Source organism: Chrysemys picta, chromosome 3 (genome assembly GCF_011386835.1).
Source record: "Chrysemys picta bellii isolate R12L10 chromosome 3, ASM1138683v2, whole genome shotgun sequence".
Classification (NCBI taxonomy): Eukaryota; Metazoa; Chordata; order Testudines; family Emydidae; genus Chrysemys; species Chrysemys picta.
Window position 1 is genome coordinate 93,714,026 of NC_088793.1, and position 14,938 is coordinate 93,728,963.

Consider the following 14,938-nt stretch of genomic DNA (forward strand, 5'->3'; position numbering starts at 1 on the left):
TTGATCCGCCAGAGTGCGCAGCCCCGCCCCCCCAAGCACTGCTTTACTGCACTATATCCAAATTTGTGTTATATTGGGTAGCATTATATCGGGGTAAATATATTTTATTTAGGTGCTTAAATATGGACTTAGAAGCCTAAGTTTTGTCATCAAAATTTGAAATGTTTGGTCAGAGGATCCATCTATACTAGTCAAATGTATCAGTCCTGAACAATATTGCTAGCACTGATGGTATCTGCAAAAGGCTAGCATGTTTATGCTACCAAATATTTTTTTGTTAAAAAAAAAAGGGTTTTCAACACACAGCACTCTACTCAACAGGTGCTGCAATCAAAACTGCAGATGTACATCTGCCCAGAAACATGTTTTTGAAATTACTAAATAATGCAACAGTTCAGCTGTTTCTTATAGAGCTTGGGCCAAGGTAACTAGTCAGTAGCCATCTTTTTTGGCTTTTGCATAGCCCGGGCTGTGGAATTTGCATTATTCACTCTCCAAGGATTCCCCAGGAAACCCACTTAACATATTGTGCCAAAAGTCCATGTCTGCTGCCACATTTCAATATAGTCGTTTGAACGCCTTACACTTCCCAGGCCCCACAACTGTCACACAAGGGTCTGCTCACGTGGAACAAGTTGCAGTATTGGTGCTTTACATATGTGATATGTTCTGCCTTAGCCTTACAATTTTTGATTGATGATGCTTGATTTCATAACCTTAATATTGCATTAACAGGAGGGGTCTTTTTTCATTAAACAGTTTAAAGCCAAACTCAAGACGTATGTTTTTATGACAATTTTCCACATGTTTATCATCATCTATATGTATGTCTTATGCAGTAAATCTATAATATGACATGTATAAATAGTATTAAACAACAGTCTCATTTATTAAATAGCTGATATCAAACTTTTCAATTTCCCCTTATTCAAATCTGCTCGCAAGCCCCATATTGCATTTAGCACTGACAAAAGACTATCAGATTCTGAAACAATTTTTTTAAACCAAAGACGTGGCCAATTTAAAAAACTATCACATGGTCCACCGAAGGAAAAAAGACCAGCCACAATGGAGCAGGGCCGGCTCCAGGGTTTTGGCCGCCCCAAGCAGCCAAAACAAAACAAAACAAAAAAGCCACGATCGCGATCTGCGGCGGCAATTCGGCGGGAGGTCCTTCGCTCCGATTGGGAGTGAGGGACCGTCCGCCGAATTGCCGCCGAATACCTGGAAGTGCCGCCCCTCTCCGGAGCGGCCACCTCAAGCACCTGCTTGAAAAGCTGGTGCCTGGAGCTGGCCCTGCAATGGAGGACAAGAACAAACAACTGCTCAAACCACAAGGAACAAAATGGAAATAAATTCCAAGCAGAATATGGCAACCACAAATATAGACTTACCAGAGATTTATATTTCTTTTCAAGGAGCCTTAGCACCACTGTTCTGCTATAATTTGCATGCTAAAATTGTAAAATAGAAATAGTGTGAACATCTATCATTTGATTTAATTTTTACTTTGCAACACAAAAATCAAAGTTCTCCAATTTTATTCCAATAATTACTGCACAGAATTAAGTTCTAACTCATGTTAATCACTATTGCATACAGGCATGTTTTTCTATTGGCATTAGATTAGGGTAGCCATAAAAAAGAGAGGATTACAATAAAACGACAGTAGTTCTAGAGATAGGCCAGAATGAAAATAAACACAATGTGCAGTTTCACATGTACCAAACTAGAAAACCAGTAACTATGCTTAGATGACAGGATATGGCTTCATATAGAGCTATGCAAATCCTGAATGGAATAGTTGTGAGAGGCAGAATGCAAATTGACCCTTTTGTGCTCCTTGGAGGATAGCTAATTCTAACCTCAAAAGGAACCTATACCACACCTTCCCAATGAAGCTATTCTCTATCCTTCCACCTGTACCCTTCTCTTTAACATGGCCCAGGACTATTGCCACACACAACTTTTTATATATGTTTCTCATTGTTTTATGATGTTTATATTGTAATGAAGGGTTAAAATTTAATCACCTTTACTTAAAAACTGTCACAAAAGATGCATTTTAAACTACTTCTGCACCAATTACTTTCTGCCCCCAAAACCCTTTAGCAGGTATATATACCATATGTTATAGTCTATAGAATTAGTTACAACCTGGAATCACTGTTTCCAATCTTTATGAGTTAAACATTCTGAAATACATAAAATCCATCAGCAGATCCTTCCATTTTTCCTTACCATCCATTTTTTAAACCACACAGCTTTGATATCAAGCAGAGCCAAGAAGTAGACTGGATCCAAAAGTTTTGGAGAGACAAGGTGTCTTTGATCACGTTTTACTGACAACAGCAATAAGGTACTCTCAACTATTTCTTCCATATACCTTAAGAGATTATGAGGAAAAAAAAATGGTCAAGTGTTAAATCGAATTAAATTTTATACTGGTACCATTCAAAAATAATCTTGCTTATAATACTGGAAAAATTTTTGAACTGAGAAATATTATATATACACACTGTAAATGGAAATTGAATTACATTTAATTTGATCTTTTAAAGTTCTTTTTCAGCCCTTGTTGTGTTACAGTGAATAAAACGGATAACAACATGCATATTTTTATATAGCATCTTACCAACAGTATATAAAACAGTATATAAAAGTTGGCTAGTAATTATTATTATTAATTGTTTACCCACCATTGAAATGCAGTCTCCTCCACGACAAAAGAAGGTAAATGTTTAACTATGCATAAAAACTACTACCCAAATTGTTAGGGAAAAGAATACACTATCATTCAATTGAAACTGCAGGGGAATTTAAGTAGGTAGAATGTAATTATTCAGACTTGGATTTGGCCCGAATCCTGGGGCCAAAGTCTCTGACTGCTGGGGAAAATGCCACTGATCTTTTAATTAAAGTGATTAGCCACTTTTCTCTCATCTGAAAAACACCTCCAAAAGCAAAGCACCTCCGATATGCTGCGGCACTGGACCATCAATGACTTGGTGACTGAGTATGTAGCACTCTTAATTCCAACACTTCCTGCATCACGCAGTCATACTGAGTATTGGAGATCCTGACATCTGTTGGCATATGCTAGAAGATGTGAGGAGAGGATAAGGTTTCCAGAGAGTCTGGAGAGGAGGTAGATTATTTTGAGTGCACTGATGGAGAATTGATATCATGCAGCTGATGCCAAGCTGTAGTGGAACTAGCAGCGAAAAGTGTTTGCCTGCTTCCCCAAAGGTAGGGGGCCTGAAGGCTGAAAGACAGTAGGAGAAAAGGCTGAAAGGCACAGAAGTTGAACTAGCTATGGAGAGAAGAAAGCTAGGGTTATTTGTCAAATGATTCTTTATGATTGGAAAATAAGGATGGCGGGAATGGAAAGAGTTTATATCAAAAAATATATTTACACAAAGACACCTGCATAGCTGATGGCAGTTGAGGGAGATAATGAAGTAGTAGCCCTGAATTGGCAGATGTGAAATGGAAATGGACTTTCTCTAAGACTGTGACTAATTAATTGGAAGAAACCAATATATTTATATGAGTAGTATACTAAATTAAAGAGGAAAATAATATGGTACCAAAAAAAAAAAAAAAAAAGGCATAGTGGGGCACAAAAATGTTTTGTACGTGCAGTAATCATCCGATATGTTTATTCAGAGATTCACAAATTTGAAGGCCAAAAGGAACCACAATGATAAAATCAAGTCTGACCCTCTTTGTAACATGGGCCATAGAGTTTCACCAAGTGGTTCCTGAATCAAGCCCATAAATATGTAGTGAAACAGTTGAAATCCATCAAGCAAGGCCTGAATAAAAGGGTTACTGAAATTATGCAGAGACTGTAGAGTGAATTCATTCCCTCAAGTGTCTACACAGCTGGACTGCACCCATTACTATAACCTATTGATAGCATCGCTCCTTTAAACTAATTTCTTCAACACAAAACAACAGAGGGTCCTGTGGCACCTTTAAGACTAACAGAAGTATTGGGAGCATAAGCTTTCGTGGGTAAGAACCTCACTTCTTCAGATGCAAGTAATGGAAATCTCCAGAGACAAATTTGATACCATCAGATCAGGATTAAACAAAGACTGTGAATGGCTTTCCAACTACAGAAGCAGTTTCTCCTCCCTTGGTGTTCACACCTCAACTGCTGGCAGAGCACCTCACCCTCCCTGATTGAACTAACCTTGTTATCTCCATACTGATTTATACCTGCCACAGGACCCTCTGTTGCTTTTTACAGATTCAGACTAACACGGCTACCCCTCTGATACTTCTTCAACACAGCCTTTTAACTCCTTTTTCCTCATTCCCATCCAAAAGTGCTTTCCTTATATAGACCCTTTGTATGTGCACAAGAGAAAAAAAAACAAGGAACAATAAGTCATAAACTGAATATCACTACTAGTTCCACCACTTCCTCTCCCTCACCCTCCACCCCCAATTCCTCATGTGTTCTTTGTTTAGGTTATAAAATTCTCAGCATAGGGGCCTTGCCTCTTGATCTGTAAAGAATCCAATAAAATAAAATAAAATAGTAATGAAGGGAAGGAGTATAGACCACTGTCCACAGTGAGCCTCTAAGTAGTTTTGTGATCCAATGGATCCATGCCATGATAGATCCACAGGCCATTCCCCTGTCCCATGCTCAACCAGCTCTCAGTCCCTCTCCATCACCCCCACAATCCAGACATTTGGATACACATTACTAATCTTCTGATAAAATTCTATGCCTTTAAACACTAATGTAAAACATATTTATCTTAGAAAAAAGGTGACATACTTTTCTGGATGACGAATCCAGAAAGAGGGAACCTCTCTTTGGTACTCATTTAGAAGACGCACCTGTGAACATAAAGGTGATAATTTTTTAAAAAAGAATTAATAATATTTCAATAATTAAAAAATAAAAGGGATAGAAAGCTAACGTATACCTTTTTAAGTAAACGAATTATTTCTGGGTTAGTTATGTCTATACCATCTGAAATAGTAGGAACACAATTTTCTCCAGAAAGAAAGTACAATTCTAAGTGTTTCGCTGAAAAGAGGGGGGGAGGAAAACAGTATTACTAGTAATATAGACTTCATTAGATTGTGATTTTTTAAAATGATTTCAGAAAAGCATATGAAACATGAAAAATTATTAAAACATGATTAAATGCACATACCTAAGCTTGTATAGACTTCCCTTGTCATATTTAGTGGAGAAGATGAAAAGGTCTTTGCATAGAATCTCAAAATTCTGTCCTAAGAAGAAAAAGAAATAAAATTAGTAACCTATGCTCAAATAACCTTATTAGCATGGTGTATAATATGGTACAATTAAAATATATTGTGTGTTATGCACAATATTACATACTACTTCAATAGTCCTAAAGATGCACCTGGTACATTACCAGGATACAAAACAGGTCTGTGGTCTCAAGAACCTACAATCTAAAAGGAACAGTGCCCTGATCTATGCAGGATCAGGGCCTATATTAGTATATTTTAACTGTTTTAATGTCATACAAAATGCAAGTAATTTACACAGTAACGCTAATGATATGAAGATTAACCACAGCTTTTAACCAATGAAAGCACTTCTTAGGAACAAGGAGAGAGATAAATGACAGCACTTGGCGTAGCTTTAACAATTTTAGTTTTGGCTGATATGAAGGGCACTTCCACACTGAAAAAAACCCATATCACTTCATTGGCATTGCTTTTTCCAGAGGAGATGTGCCCCAGAGATCATGCCAAAAGTAATAAAGAAAGCATCATATTTTTTATTCTGAACAGTGCATATGCAACACTGTATCTTCATGATGTATCATATCTTTTGTGACAATGAGAAAATACACCGCTTTACTGTGAGAGATTACCATCACATTTTATATAGTAGTTAGGCAATCTTTTTAACAAAATGATAAATACATTTTATTTTTTATGGTATTGCAGAGAACAAAGCAAAAGATACAACTTAAATAACATCCCATACACTTAATAACTTTTAAAGTGCAAATTTAATATACCAGTCAGCACTATAATACAGAAATAATGAAGTTCTCTTCTCAATAGAAAAAAAAATCTTTACTATATTCATTTTAAAATTAGCCCAGTCAAAACCAGTCTACACAAAGCAAAATTTGGATACCAGTCATATACCCACTGATTTAAATGTGAATTTAACTGGCTGCATAAGGCTTGTCTGAAAAATGGCAACTGAACGCAAATACTGCACTATATACCTGTGAGGTTTCAACAAACATATGTAAACTCTATGCTGAGTAATTTGTTGAGTCTGATGTGAATTCCAGTAATCTCTGCCAATCTGTCTCACTTTTTAAGGTCCTTTATCTCTTCGCACTCTAGTCCAAGTCATGGCCTCTTAAACAATGATCTTCAGGTTCAGAGAATCAGAATTGGACCCAGCTTGTACCACATTCTACTGGAATGGGAAGCATGGTACATTCTCCAACTGATTGATATTATAACATGTAGATTCGTTTTCACAGAAATTCATTTGATTGCCTAAAATGTAGGCTGACATTTTCACAAGGATCTAAAGAAATTAGGCACCAAACTCCCACTAAAAGACAATGGATGATGGGCATGTTGCTCAAATTTATGCCTTTGAAAATTTCTCTCACTAACTCCTCCAGGCTATACTGGAGTGAAATTACTGAATAAAGCAGTGTGCAGTACACTAGATAGATATAGTAATTAAAAAGTGTTACTTTTTACTTTAAAAAATTATCTATATCTGTTTAACTTCAATGACTAATTAAATAATATTGGAGAAAAGGAAGTCTTTGTTAAAGATTCAATACAAACACCCACACCCTTTCAATTAAAGTATGAGAACACACAATACACATCCTCTGAGTCCTCTAGCAAAACCAGGAAAAAACAGATATTTATAAGGGGGAAATAATCAGAAAAAAACTATAAAAAACAAACACAATATTTAGGCATTTTCATACATCATAAAAAAATCAATACAGGGAACAAGTCCAGTTATTACACAATCCTGTGCCTGTCACCTTTAAATCAAGTGCTGGAGAAATGTGGTAAGTTGTTTTACCTCAAGAACAATTTAACTGATAAATATACAAATTAGTTACCTGTTGCCAGACTACTGGACTACCATGTCACAAATGTACATGTTTATTCCTGTGAACTGTTTTGAATAGATAAACATCTGATTGCTACATATAAACCATTTGCTTACACTGAAAGTGGAATCAGGATCAGAGAGAGACATTGTCAGATGTTTACGCAAATTAGACCAACTCTCACAGTTTAGTACATCAGAGGGAGGCGCAGAACACAATGTCTGCATTGCTTCCTGGCGCACCTGAAATAATCAAGAAATATAAACAAAACAATGCTGTCAACAGTACCATTATAATGAAATACTTAAAAATGTGATTTTTGTGGGGAAACAGTCCATAGTCATAGGACACAAAAAGCAAGAATTCAAAAAAAAAAAAAAAAAAAACCCACCTCTTCTGCTAGTAGATTGTTAAGCTAATTTGGACAAAACAGTGAGGAAAACACAAAAGCATACACTTTTAAAATACATAATTAAAGTAATCTAATTGATTCCTATTAGTATTTTGCTCTCCCATAGCAACTATATATTTAGTTATCAAATACAAGATTTATACTAGATCATTAAATTGCTTTACTTTATTACTCAAATGCCACAACCTGGAGTAATAGCGCTGCAAAAAATAAACAACAATAAATATGAAGCAATTTATTGCCAGACACCTTTCAGTGATGTGCTGGCTGCTGCTTCCCGCAGCTCCCATTGGCCGGAAACAGCAAACTGCGGCCACCGGGAGCTGCAAGGGGCCATGCCTGCGGACAGTTAACGTAAACAAAATGTCTCGCAGCCCACCAGCAGATTACCAAAGGTTGCCGACCCCGAAATGGAATGATGATTGCAACTGTAACTATTGTTGTTATTATTTGTATTATTGTAACTATAAAGCTGAAGTCCATAAGATGAAATCATGGACCCACTGAAGTCATTTACAGTTTTGCCATTCATTTCAGTGGAGCCAGGATTTCACCCATGTTTATCTACAGGTACCATATTCTCAAATATGCCATAAGTTTTCATTTATATGAGTGATATTTTAGACATTCTTTTCACTTACCTCCTTAGGTTGAGCAGGGTCAAGCCTTTCCACAAGTAGCTGTAATTGTTCTTGATTCATGAATGTATAACTCTGTAACACACAATGTAAAATGTTAACTAAGTAAATTCTATTAAAATGCACCACTAATGACTAAAATCATCAGATTGTATGGATATAAAATTTATTTTTGAACAATTGAAGTGTTAGCATTTACCTTAATGCAACATTAAAGTTGAGATTTTAAACGGCCAAAGTTCAAAAAACCCGAACTTGAAGGCCCAGTAATAAAATTCTTTCTTCTCCATTCTGCCTCTGTATTATAAAATTGTTATACAATGCTAGGTAATGTGGCATGCAATTAATAATATAGCATAGTATTGCATGTTGGAAAATAAATACATATATAGTATTTTACTGTTCTTCCAGTAAAAATGCAAAAAGTTAAAATGAATATTGTGTTTATGTAAACTTCACCTTTTTCCTCACATTATTAGCACATATTTTGCAGATTATATATGTCCATGCACTTGCATGCTCACAGACATTGTAAATGCAAGCAACCATGTTTTCCATGACTCTAAGGCAACAGAACTGCGAAAGAATTTACCCTTTGCAGACGAATCTGGCTGCAGAATCTAAGATTTCATTTTTTAAAAATGATTCAATTCTGCTACTGCTCAACTGAAAAGATTCTTTAGACATCATCTAAAAGGGTAACTTTTTGAAAAAAGGTGTAATCAATTGAAAACTGGGGTTTACAGTGAAAGTGCCATCTCATCCTTAATTGTAATATCACTACTCACTACTCTGATGGAGAACCATAAACATCAAATTAATCAAGATCACAAGTGTGGTTAGATGTTAATAGATGTTTGGCTGTGTGATCCCTTTGTATGCTGCCCCAGCCCTGCACAGACAGCTGGCACAACAAACTTCGAGAGTGAACCTACCAATGACCACAAGAGCCGTTAAGAGATGAAGGAACCCAGCCAGGTTTATTGTCAATGAGGCACGGTACTAGTATCCCGCAGACTCTACCGGACCAGTAATACATGTATGCCTGTAACAAGGGACCAGCTCAGTGAACGGCGAGACTTTCCGTTCCGTTCCTTGGCTAGCCAAAGATACTCCCTCTGAGATATACCTTCATATATCCAATACAAACAAGCTAGTACTGCCCCTCTGTAGGAGCTGGATTTTATAATGTACTATGAGAATTAATGTATGAATTGATTTCATCCTGTCAGCCACACTTTTTGAATAGCAGAAAGGATGACAGACCAAAACAATCCTTATAACTGATTATGGTCATCCTTTTGTTTTAGAATAAGTTAGAATGTCTACTATGGTTTCCTATATGTATTACAAAGTAGGCACTCTAGTTAAATATACATTTCTTTGTTTTAAGGTTTAGTAAATAAAAGACAGGGTTCTCTATTGGGTCTATGTTAAGTAGATTAGAGGAACATTGAAGGCCTGGGTCTCAATGTAAATTGTCTTGGTTATTGATTGAAAAACTTAGCAAGGTTTAATTTGCAATGCCCTTTTGCTCAATATAAAATACTACTATTTGTATTCTCAATCTGTTTGTGTGAATGAGGAATGTATGCATTAGGAAAAGATAAGGTGTGAAGGCCATTGTTACAGCCAGAGTCAAGGAAGAAGGAGTGAAGAAACTTAAAGGACATCAAAGAATCATCAACACGCATCCATAATGAAGGGCAGATTGACGACCCTGAGGTAAAGGCTGGCACCCCTAAAGACAATTGATTAAATTGGAACAAAGGAGAGGATGACCCTCTCGGAGCTCTACTGGAATGTTTACACCAATTAAGAAGTAACCAGTCACAAAGTGACACAGCAGAATCCACAGGCTTCAACAGAGAAGAAAACCTATAAGAACAGGGTGCTTTGCCATAGGACTTTGGGTTCGTCTTGCCACACTCCAGGAACATCGGATTGCGACCGATAGAACCCTGCTCCCCTCTGCGACCAATCTGGCTGGCCACTAGATTGATCCAGACTCTGGACTGGTAACTATAAACATCACTGCAGGGGGGAGAGAGAGAGAGAGAGAGTGTGTGTGTATGTGTATGCTAACTGTGGTATTCTCAATACATGCTGTGTGTATTTACCTTCCTCTATAAAGATCCCGTGTGCTTTGTATGAGCATAACACCCTCTGACATAGTTAGTTACTTCCCCCTGATGTGGCTAGTTATCACCTGGTACATGTTGGTTTGATTAAAACATTTATATTACATACTGTCATCCAGATCTTATCTTTTAGGAGGGGTCAGTGCGTTCCTGTTATCCTTGGGAATGTTTTTGTACCATTCTTGATATTTGGATATTCTTGTACTGGTACCACTTGATATCGGGATGTGTTTGCGTGAGTACTCTGTGACTAGCACTTCTTAGGAACATGTATTTCTGCAATATTAGCCTTGTTCTTGCCAGATTCTGTGAGCAGGTCCTGCCTCATACCAGGCCTCTGATACAAAGGCTTACGTCTCCGGCTCTCTTTCTACTATGAGTATAAGTATTTTACTTATTCCACAATACAAGTCCAGATCGTAATATCATACCTGATTGAAAGATGAGTCACTATCAGAGCAGTTGTCTGTATAGTAAGCACTATGTTGCTCTTTCTTGGTTTTCCTATGCATCTCCTTATTACGCATCTGATCTTCTTCAAATTTGTTAATCAGAGATTCCACCACCACCATCATGACATTCTTCAAGGAATGCATCATTTCTCTGTACCTTCAAAGTCAAGGTAATGTTAATATTAAATAACATAAAAATCACTAATTAAAGTATGAATAATGGAATAAGTCATGCCATTACATTTACATTTCACAGAATTTACTCAGTGAACTAAAAAGGTTTTAAAATAAATACAAAACACTATACAGATCCCAAGTAATTAACAGAATGTGTGTGCAAACTTAAAAACTATAGATATATACATTTTAAAAATAAACCAAAAAGCTTTCCTACAACTATTCAAATAACAATACCAAAATTTATAACAAACCGCATAGGGACCTGCATTCCCAGTTTGGCACGAATCTGTATTCTGCACTCAGATGTCTTTCAATAGGAACAATGTGCAAGCCATCAGCAAAATACGGCCCTAACAAAATACAAGAGACCAAATCTGATCCTCATTACTGTTTCTGTCTCCACAAGTTTAATTAAGGTTTTTTCTTCCACAAAAGTCCTCTGAGGAAGCAGCAGTACAGAATGCATGGACAGAGTAGCCTTCAGATAACCAAGTTAATCTAAAATGTATAATGTTTAATAAGCAGAAGAGCCACATGGCTATAATGTAGCTAGCCATGCTGTTGTGCAGAATGAACGTCCACCTTAAATATTCTCTTGCAAGTCTTCTTCCTTCATCAAGAGTCAGTATGGGAAGATTAAATCCCTCAATTTCATCTTCCAACCTCATTTATTGTTGACCTCCTGTTCTGCTTCCTTTTACCTAAGTTCCATAAACCTTCTTTAGAACCGTACCTTCTTCTGTATGTTGGGCATGACCCCACCATTACAGTTGTCTTGTTCTCAGCTGGTACAAGACTGCAACTTACCAGGATTGTCTGTGACAAAATCAAACGGGTGTTACGAATACTGTGTAACTTCTGACACTGAAAACTATTTAGTTTTCTCTCCTCAGCTGTTTCTAATGAACATGTTTCTGCTCCCTGTAAAGGGTTGTTGTGATGAGGTGTCCACCCCACACTGGCATGTAAGGGATTAATAGAGCCCTAAAGAGGCTGTGCAGGAAGTGGCCAATAGGCACCAGCGCTCCAAGCATGTGCTTGGGGGTGGCACTTGGAATGGGTGGGGAAGGGGCGGGGGGGGGGGGCGCAGGAAAATTTTTTTGCTTGGGGTGGAAAAAAAACTTGGAGCCAGCCCTGAAACCAGGGGCAGTTACTCCCTGGAGCTCAAGGAGGGAGAACTGGGTGCCATGGAGGTGGATGGTAGCTAACACCCTGGACAGAATAGTACTGCGCAGGAACAGGGAAGCAAGAGGGAGCTCCTGGCTGGCCACTAGGACTGGTATACTGAGGCCCTGAGGTAAGGGCAAAGAAGGTGCTGGGGGTTGGGGGAAGTGGCCCAGGGAAATATACTGAGGACTTGGAGGGGATGCAGCACATGGCTGCGCATCAACAGGGTTCCTGGGCTGGGACCCAAAGTAGTGGGTAGGCCTGGGTCCCCCCACACACACTTGTCACTGGGCCAGTGGCTAGACAGTTGGCTGCAGTTGCAAATGATGGAAGTGGCTTGAGAGTTGACTGCAGGGCCCCTGCAAGGGTTAGCACAGATCATGATACAGCCGGAGGGCTGTATCATGAAGAGGATGCTGCAGTCCTTTGAGTGATGTGGATCCAAGAGCAGGTGTGACGGGGGCAAGGCACCATCAAAAGGCATACCGACATGTGGAGCTAATCTCCAAGATGGCCAGCAGGTGGCGCCACTGTGATGAGTCACACCCATCACATTTGTCATCAATACCACTGCATTAAACACTTGCATCTTTGTTGGCACAGAAATCCTGCTGCCCCAAGACAGACTTTGAAGATGCTGAAATACCACTGATGTAAAATGAATCCAACATGTGACTTCAGTTATAGAACCGCCTGCTGTCAACCAAATATTCAGATAGATAAAACTATTCACCCATTTGTTATCATTACCATCATCTACCTGCAGTGTTGGCGAGACATTTTATAGGCAGAGTGCATAACTTCCATTTTATCACCATTGATCTTAAGTTCCATTGATTCTACAATTCTTCACAGCCTTTCCAGCATTAGCTGTGGTTGGTCAGTAGTCTCTCCAAATAAGGGAACTGCATATTCAAGATCCTCTAAAAAAGAATCTTTACATTTCACACCACCTATTTTGGCCTCCTTCAGCTCTGTCATCAGATAGTCTATTAGAATATCAAATGATGTAGGTGAGAGAATAGGCATCTCTGGCCTATTCCTGATTCTACTGAAAACTAGTCCGTAATAATTGTTGACCCTTGCCCAACTAAGTGTACCATGGAAAAGTGTTCATTAGGCACACTAAATCATTAAGTACCCCATCCTGACATAGCAGTAAGCATAGTGCTCATTGATGCACTGAGTCAAAAGCAGCTGCAAAGTCAATAAAGGCAATGTTAACTTTCTTTTTTTTGCGCTAGTCATTTTACAATAGATTCCACAAGGCATACACAGAATGGATTGTAGATCACCTTTATGGAAACCACACAGGTTGCCTCTCGTTATAGAGCTGAGACAATATTTGATCATAAAATATGGTAAATAAGGTAATATGATCATAAAAGCATTCCCTGGGACTGATAACATTGCTATTTCACAATAATTTGAGCAATACAATTGCTTTTCCTTTTTGAAAAGAAAAAAAAAAGGCATGATGCAGCCCCTTTTCCAATCTTCTGGAACGTGACTGGTTTCCCAAACTTTTAAGACAACTCTATGAAGCCAGTGAACTAAACCCAGACAGTCACTCTTCAGCAGTTCATTGAAATGTTATCCAGGCCAGGTACTTTATCATTTGATAACTGTTTGGCTCCAGGTATCCCTTCCTCTAATGTCACTGGCATATTTTCTACTTAGTTCATTTTTGGATTAAGTTGTAGTTTACATCTTGATAGGGATCTGTTCATTAATTCTCAAAAATGCTCAGACCAACACTTAAAATGTGCATCAATATACTGGCAATAGTTTCCATTTTTGTCCTTAATTGGTGGAAGTCATGAGAATGGATGTCTCATTATGACATTCAAAATCTCAAATATGCATTTCTGGTCATGTCTTTCAGAGGCTTCCTCAATGTGCTGTGCCATACTAATCCACCATTGACTATGGTAATTTTGGTGGACCCTCTTAACTACTTGTTCAACACATTTCTTCTCCTCTATTGTCCATTTCCTCCTTTCTTCATTAACTTGCCTCAACTTTTATTGCATCCATTCTACACTGCACTTCTTTTTTCCCCATAATTTGATGGTATCATCTGTAATCCTATGTTGCTTTTTCATACTCCTTAGTTCTAGCTGTTCTCCAGTGATTTCTGTATCAAATTCCCAAAATAAAGTCCACACTTCCTCTGTGGTAGATAACTAGTCATCCAATATAGAATATTTATTGGAAATCGCTACCACATAACTGTTAGTGATAGCTTCAACATGAAGCTTATCAACGCTGAAGCATTTTGATGCAGTAGGTACTAAAGCAGATCATCATTTCTACTATTAGGAGTCAATGATCAGATTCCAGAGCAAGATCAGTATTCCTAAATACCTGTACATCCCAGATGAGTTTAGTCACATGGTTCCAAAGTAGAATGTGATCCAAGGCTGAACTGTTGCCCGATGGATACTGAAATATATACTTATGAGAATTCTTGTCATGAAACCAGGTAGTCATTAAAATAGTTCATGTGGGAAAGCAAATTCAAATAAACGCACAGCATTATCTAGTCTCTCTTCCAGTAAGCTGTGTGTCCCCAACACCAATTCAAATCCATTTCTGTAATGACCAAAGTTAATGTTTAATAAACCCCCTCCATTCAAGAAACAGAATGGAAATGGAGAAAAACAGTCAATTTCCAGACCTTTGTGAAGTCAATACTGTATGTACATGCATGAAAACAAAACTTGATCTGTAAAAGGGAATTATGCAATAATGTTGTATTTTACATGTATAATAGTGTTTTTCATTCTGAAGGAGGACAAGACACTTCACAGACTTTATATGCTCAGCACCTCTA

The 14,938-nt window shown here is 37.9% G+C and overlaps 1 protein-coding gene across 26 annotated transcripts in view; it reads right to left on the bottom strand.

The window, feature by feature from the left end:
- TBC1D32 (TBC1 domain family member 32) overlaps nt 1-14,938 on the bottom strand; it is a 159,162-nt gene that overhangs the window by 131,281 nt on the left and 12,943 nt on the right. For 24 of the 26 annotated variants that reach the window (XR_010599620.1, XM_065588428.1, XM_065588429.1 and 21 more), the window contains 8 exons: nt 10,735-10,912; nt 8,166-8,237; nt 7,229-7,354; nt 5,184-5,262; nt 4,950-5,053; nt 4,799-4,860; nt 2,242-2,386; nt 1,395-1,454 (listed from right to left, as the gene is read on the bottom strand). Coding sequence is in view for 25 of the 26 variants with exons in the window: in XM_065588428.1 (XP_065444500.1) it covers nt 1,395-1,454; nt 2,242-2,386; nt 4,799-4,860; nt 4,950-5,053; nt 5,184-5,262; nt 7,229-7,354; nt 8,166-8,237; nt 10,735-10,912 (826 nt within the window). In the remaining variant the exon portion in view is untranslated. Of the gene's footprint in view, nt 1-1,394; nt 1,455-2,241; nt 2,387-4,798; nt 4,861-4,949; nt 5,054-5,183; nt 5,263-7,228; nt 7,355-8,165; nt 8,238-8,361; nt 10,197-10,734; nt 10,913-11,668; nt 11,752-14,938 lie in introns of those variants that run through there. The other 2 variants (XM_065588448.1, XM_065588449.1) reach the window with 2 other exon arrangements.